The sequence below is a fragment of the Tribolium castaneum genome, unplaced genomic scaffold (assembly GCF_031307605.1).
Source record: "Tribolium castaneum strain GA2 unplaced genomic scaffold, icTriCast1.1 ptg000080l, whole genome shotgun sequence".
Lineage (NCBI taxonomy): Eukaryota > Metazoa > Arthropoda > Insecta > Coleoptera > Tenebrionidae > Tribolium > Tribolium castaneum.
In genome coordinates, this window is record NW_026986677.1 from 48173 (window position 1) to 54601 (window position 6429).

At 33.5% G+C, this 6429-nt stretch overlaps 1 protein-coding gene across 1 annotated transcript; it reads right to left on the minus strand.

The window, feature by feature from the left end:
* Nucleotides 1–6148: 6148 nt before the first annotated feature.
* LOC656563 (histone H2B) lies at nucleotides 6149–6421 on the minus strand (the record flags this gene model as incomplete). The annotated part of the gene is made up of 1 exon (XM_008201735.3): nucleotides 6149–6421. A coding segment is annotated over one exon (273 nt), but the record flags the coding sequence as incomplete, so codon positions are not given.
* Nucleotides 6422–6429: the final 8 nt, after the last annotated feature.

Sequence of the window (6429 nt, forward strand, 5' to 3'; positions counted from 1 at the left end):
ATGCAAACATTAAAAAAAAAATAGTTGTTTATGTTTTCTAAAAGTTTTTTCTATACTTTGGTCTTGATAAAAACAACGAAATCTCAAAAAACATTCGAAGATGCAAACGTTTGATGTAAACTGTTGTATGATAGAAAATGTCACAATAAAAACGTTTATTTTATTAATATTTGTTGTTTTAGTATACTTATAACTTTACCGATGTTTCATTATTGTACAATACTCTATTTTATAAATAAAATGCATTTCTAAATAGAAACAAATTTGATTCGTTTCGTTGCAATGCGTTGTCATCTATACGTTCTAACTATTAGCAACATTCACTGAAAACTATTTTTAAACTTATCAATTTTGTATTTCAATTTCAATTTCAATAGTTAGTTCTATCCACCTACGTAATACAAATTCTGTCACTTTACACAAACACAAAAATGTGTTATAGTGAAGAATATGTAGGTAGTTAGTTACCAACCTATACACGTTAAAATATACTTTGGTTTTATTTGTTTGCATCTTACTGTTTTGTTTTTCTTTACCTAAAGTAAAAACCAAAATTCAACTTGGAACCAAAATTATTATAGAAAAGAACAACAACAACAACAACAACAACAACAACAACAACAACAACAACAACAACAGATGACAATGTAGTTTACTTCTTTCGTTTATATGAGATGCTTTTTTTCAAGTGACACTTCACAAATTGTAAATTCTACTAAAACAGATATACCTAATGTCTGTTTGTCTCTTTCTCTCTCTCTCTTGCACTCAGTAATAAATTGGTACTTTTTAATAAATTAATAATACCTAGATAATAGGAAACTCTTTCCTTCGATGTCGACAATGGCGCGCGCGTATAAAATAAAAATAATTATAACTTGGAAGATAATTTAAAAATTATCACTAAAATATTTTTATTTATTTGCCTACGCAATTAGATAGAAATTTGGTAGAAATCTATTTTTACTAATTTGGATGATTTTTGATATATGAACCGAATATTTGATTGCATGTTTCAACAATAACTAAGATTAAATTCTCGAAACGTTTTACGTGGCGTATCATAATCTATTTTGCATTTAGATTAAAAAAAAGTATGTAATGTTTTGGTTAAGCACAAACGTGTTTCTAACTGTTTTTTTTTGTGATTTGAAGTAAAAAAAGTCATATACAAAATGAAAATTTTAAATATGATAGAAAGACAGATTGATAGATTAAGTAGTTTAAGTTTACTAGATATAGATAGTTTAAGTTTAATCTGGTTTTTTTTAATTCTTAAGCACACAACGTCAAAGAAGTTAATTAAAATGTTGCCAAATGTTTATAAATATTAGATCATTTGTCTGCTGATCTACTTAATTCATAAACCGAGTAAGTATTGTAGACTTTATTGAATCAATAAAAAATTTACAACTTTTGATGAAACAAATATGTTTTTTATAAAAAATATTTATAGTGTTAATTTGAAGATATTTAAAAAAATAATATTTGTTACAAATTTTTATTTTATTAACAAAAATTGAAATAGTCATTACAGAACGCCACCGAGTTACTTTAAAATTGAAGAGGATAATTAATAAATAAGTTTATTAAAAAATCGAGAAATATTTGTTTGAATAAGATAGATTTATACAAATTCATTATTGTTTTAAAAATTAGTAAACATGGTTTTCTTTATCTGTAGATATTATAGCTAATAAAGATGCGTAAATTTTCTAGATCAGGCAACTAACATTTTAAGCATTGTCATAAAATTGTCATTTTTTGACTATTTTTCATTTGGAAGTATATTAAGTATTTAATATAAATACTTTTTTTTGTTTTAATCAGTTATTATTAATTCTATTACATTTATTTTTTTGTTTTGTTTTTACTTTCCAATATTAAAGCTTCTGTACTAATAATATTAGCTTTGTTTGCGTAGGATATTTAGGACTAATCCTAAATTAGTCCAAGACTCATTTAAAGCGCATGTGCGGTTCTGAACCAGCTATGGATTATCGTTTACCACAAACAATAATATACCGTTGTCAAGTATGCAGTAAATGTTTAAAAATCGGAAAACCGCAAAAAATTATCACACATTTATAAAAGAGAAACATTGGTACAAAAAAGTGTAAAATGTAAAAAACTACTCATTTTCACATTCACAAAAGTTATTTTACAAATAATTTCGATTTAGTAATATATTAAATAAATCTCAATAATAAAATAGACAGTAAAGCACCAAAACACGAGAGTAACAAAGACAAAACCGCTTTCGTCAACTGCGCAAGTCTAGAACTAAAAATCTTTGATCGAATGAACATGAAGATCGTTTGGACTGGTTCTGAACTGATCCGGTATCTAGGTTATATTCTCGACCGTGAACGACGGCCTGTAACTAAAAGTTCAGGTTTTTTTCTCATATGTACTGTGCATGCAATTAATGCCAGAACAAGCTCATCGATCGCTATCGTGAACAAAGCTTTTGATTCCCTATCTGTATACCTATGACTAAACGTAATTATCATAGTAAGATATTATTTTATTTATCTGTTTAAGGTTTGAGTATAATTGTACAAGTACAAGTATAGAGTTAAGAAGATAAAGTCAGGTTAGGTCAGGTCAGATCAGGTCGGGTCGGGTCGGGTCAAGTCGGGTCGGGTCGGGTCGGGTCGGGTCGGGTCGGGTCGGGTCGGGTCGGGTCGGGTCGGGTCGGGTCGAGTCGAGTCGAGTCGAGTCGGGTCGGGTCGGGTATTAGAGAGGGGTATTGAAAATGAAGAAATATAAGCAAAAACTTATAAGTGTGCAGAGGAAACTCCTTCGGCCCACATCTTGACTACGCACTCGCGAAGGGTAAGATAGCCACGGGAATGCTGAGATCTCTCGTATGTCGGCGGAGCGCGTTGTCAATTGACAACAAGCTCTTGTTGTACAAATCAGTGATCCGACCTACCATGACTTATGCTTCTGTGGCTTGGGCGTTCGCGCCCTGTAAGACTCGGATGCATAAGTTACAAACTTTCCAAAACAAATTTCTCCGTCAAGCATTCAACGCCCCGTGGTTTGTTCGCAACAACCAATTGCACCGAGAGGCGAAGATGCCGACGATGGAGGAATTCTTCCGTGAGACCGCCGAGCGAGCCTTTTCGAAGGCGGAAGCCCACCCGAACCCCCTGGTGCGAGAGGCCGTTGACTACGACGAAAACGGTCCGTCCAGATGCAAGAGGCCAAGGATGGCTCTCTTGTGATCGAAAAATGCCTTCTCACTCAGATCTTCCGAATCTGGTAAGCATCAAATGTCATTGCCACATTTATCTGTCGCAGCTCTTTTCAGATTCCATCAAATGGATCACTTCGGGGGAATCCCCGGAGCGCCCTCTTCTTTTCTTCTGGCGCCATGCAAACCGGCATGGCTACCCAGCGTGCGTTCAGGTATGAAGGACCAATGGTTCCGATCCCTAAGGTGACGCGAGGGGTTTTAGTGGGTATTGTCGGCTTGCACATTTACCGACCGAGTCCCACATAACCAGACCTAGTCTGGTATGCGTAAAAGCATTTCCCCTCAGATAATAGCAGAGGTCGCTTCTGGCTTCTATCGCCTTTCAAATTAAAGACAGTAGGAAGGTACTTGATAGAACAGGCAACAAGCATAAAGTGATAGAGCAATCTATCACGGCATGGCAAGCCAGATGGGACAACAGTTCCAAAAGAAAATGGACGCATCGCATCGTCTTATCTCGAACATAAGTCGGTAGATGGAAAGGAGAAAACCTGTGAGACAGGTAAATTACTACCTAATACAGTTTTTAATAGGACATAAGGCTTTTCTGTCATATCTACACCGTATGCATCGAGCAGATGATGACCGCTGTGTATACTGCAACGAGGAAGATACAGCCGAACATGTGTTTTTCGAAAACATGTGTTTTATCAACGCGATGCCATTCGATAGAAGTGGGAATTACAAATAAGTAATAAACTTATACATGATAATCTAGTTGAAAAAATGCTCGAGAACAATGAGCATTGGAGAACAGTACAGAAATTTACAGAGGAGATTTATAAAACTAAGAAAATGGGGGAAGAAGGAAGAAATCAATGTTCGAAAAGCTCTGATTCTTCGTAAACGAAAAGACGTAGAAAAATGCCCGCTGAGGGACCTAGATCATCTGCCGTAGGAGGCGGCCAGAAGATGTCTTGGGAACCAGCGTGCACGATCTAAGAACGGAGGCGCTAATTCCTGGAGAAAAAGAATAAGCTTTCACTCCTGACGGTATGGTCAGGTCAGGTCAGGTCAAGTGGCTGAGATGGGTGGCTTAGATTCTATACATTAGATATACCTTTTTCATTGCCTAGTATGGTTGAAAGTGTATTTTGGACATTTAAAAAAACCATACAAATCTTAAGAATGCATCAAGTTCAAGAAAATCTAAGAATGCTTCTCCTGTAGAAATGTCATAAAAAGATATTGGAAGATTAGAAATAATAGTTGTCTGAGATAGTTCAAGCATTAATAATTTTAAAATAGCAAACACATTATATCTTTGATCAAGTTTTGGGTATGGGAAAAAATTGACAAAAACACATTTTCTGAGCACAGAAGCTCGCCGGAAAAACGAAAACTGAACAATGTAAGGAGCTGTTTTAGCGCAATTCTTTAGATTTTATACGACAATTTAAAAAAAGTAAATTTTAGTCTATTTTCCAATTTAAGAAAAAAATACACTGGAAAAAATATAACGAAAATTTTCAAGATATCACAGCTCTAAAAAACTTGGTTTAAAAAGTTACCAGAATTGACCCACATGGATGGGATTCCAAACCCCGATTAACCAAGTGTATGTAATAAAAAGGTAGTTATAGTAAAAAGTAATCAAAAAATTGTTTTGCTAAATTATTGTTTTCTATGTGAGGCCATAAATTAATCATTCCACTCTTGTATATAGTTTTATAAATCGAATTTATAACAAACATTTAGGGTAGATATCTACTATAAAAGATTTGTTTATTATAATAAATTGTTAGTTAATTTCTTTGAGGAAAGTACTATTGATCTATTTATTTTTTATAATTATTAATAATAACTATTAGTGTACCTATTAATAGCGCAAAGTTGTACCTTTGTCGATTGAAGCATTTTCTCAAAATCGACAATATAAATTTGCGCTCGCAACACACATACACAAAACTTTTTCTGAATCTCCAAGTATTAACAATATACCATAATATTCAGAACAAAACCATGTAACAATTTATTAAAATTGGCAATTATTTATTTTCTGTTTACTCGTTGTTACTAGTAACTATAGCTAGTTACAAAAATCACTGGACATTTGATTTCAAAAAAAAAAAAATAATAATAATAATAAAAAATAAACAAAATGGGAGAACAAGCGTTTTTTTCAGTTATGTCGCTTTAAAGCGACAAAGTGACAGTTTTGGAGAAACGTCAACCTTACGTTGCTAATATAGACATTATAATATGTAATAATTATAAATGACAGCACAACAACTTATACTTATTTTAAGAAATCCGCGTCTTAATTATGCACCCAAATATAATACTAAATATTAAACTAAAAAGGATGTACAAACGAGAGAATGTTATAAATATTTTTTAAATTTCTAATTTAAGAGTTCGTCGCTGCTCCTTTCAGATTCCATCAAATGGATAACTTCGGGGGAAAACCCGGAGCGCCGTCTTCTTTTTTTTCTAAGGCAACACGGCATGGCATGGCTGCCCAGGGTGCGTTCAGGAATGAAGAACCAATGGTTCCGATTCCTCAGGTGAAATTGAATTCGTATCAGAATATGTAGTATTGTTTGTAATGTAATAACTAAAAAAAATGAAATTAAGACATATAGAAGAAACACTAAAGAGAGTTAAGAATTTGATTAATCCGAGATGTTACTTTCCTGCTATTTCTTGATTTCTTTTGCGTCGCACTTTTACCGATGTAATTTGTTTTTGCTGTTTCATTTTAAATTTAATTTAAAAAGAGCTTCGATTGATAAAAAAAAATCTAGATTTGAGTGGTCGGTCATTAGATTTATTTTTTACTTAATGAAACAAATTTTATTTACTTTTAAATGTTAATTGTGGTTCTGAAAAGAACCGATTTCATTTTTTTCTTCTTTTTAAACGATGAAAGAAAAAACTTCTCTATTTTGAACTTGTGTATTTGGTGACGGCTTTGGTACCTTCAGAGACTGCGTGCTTTGCCAATTCACCAGGCAACAAGAGACGAACCGCTGTTTGAATTTCCCGGCTCGTAATCGTCGAACGCTTGTTGTAATGCGCAAGACGAGAAGCTTCAGCGGCGATCCGTTCAAAGATATCATTAACGAAACTGTTCATGATGCTCATCGCCTTGCTCGAAATACCGGTATCGGGGTGTACTTGCTTCAATACCTTATAAATATAGATTGCATAGCTTTCCTTCC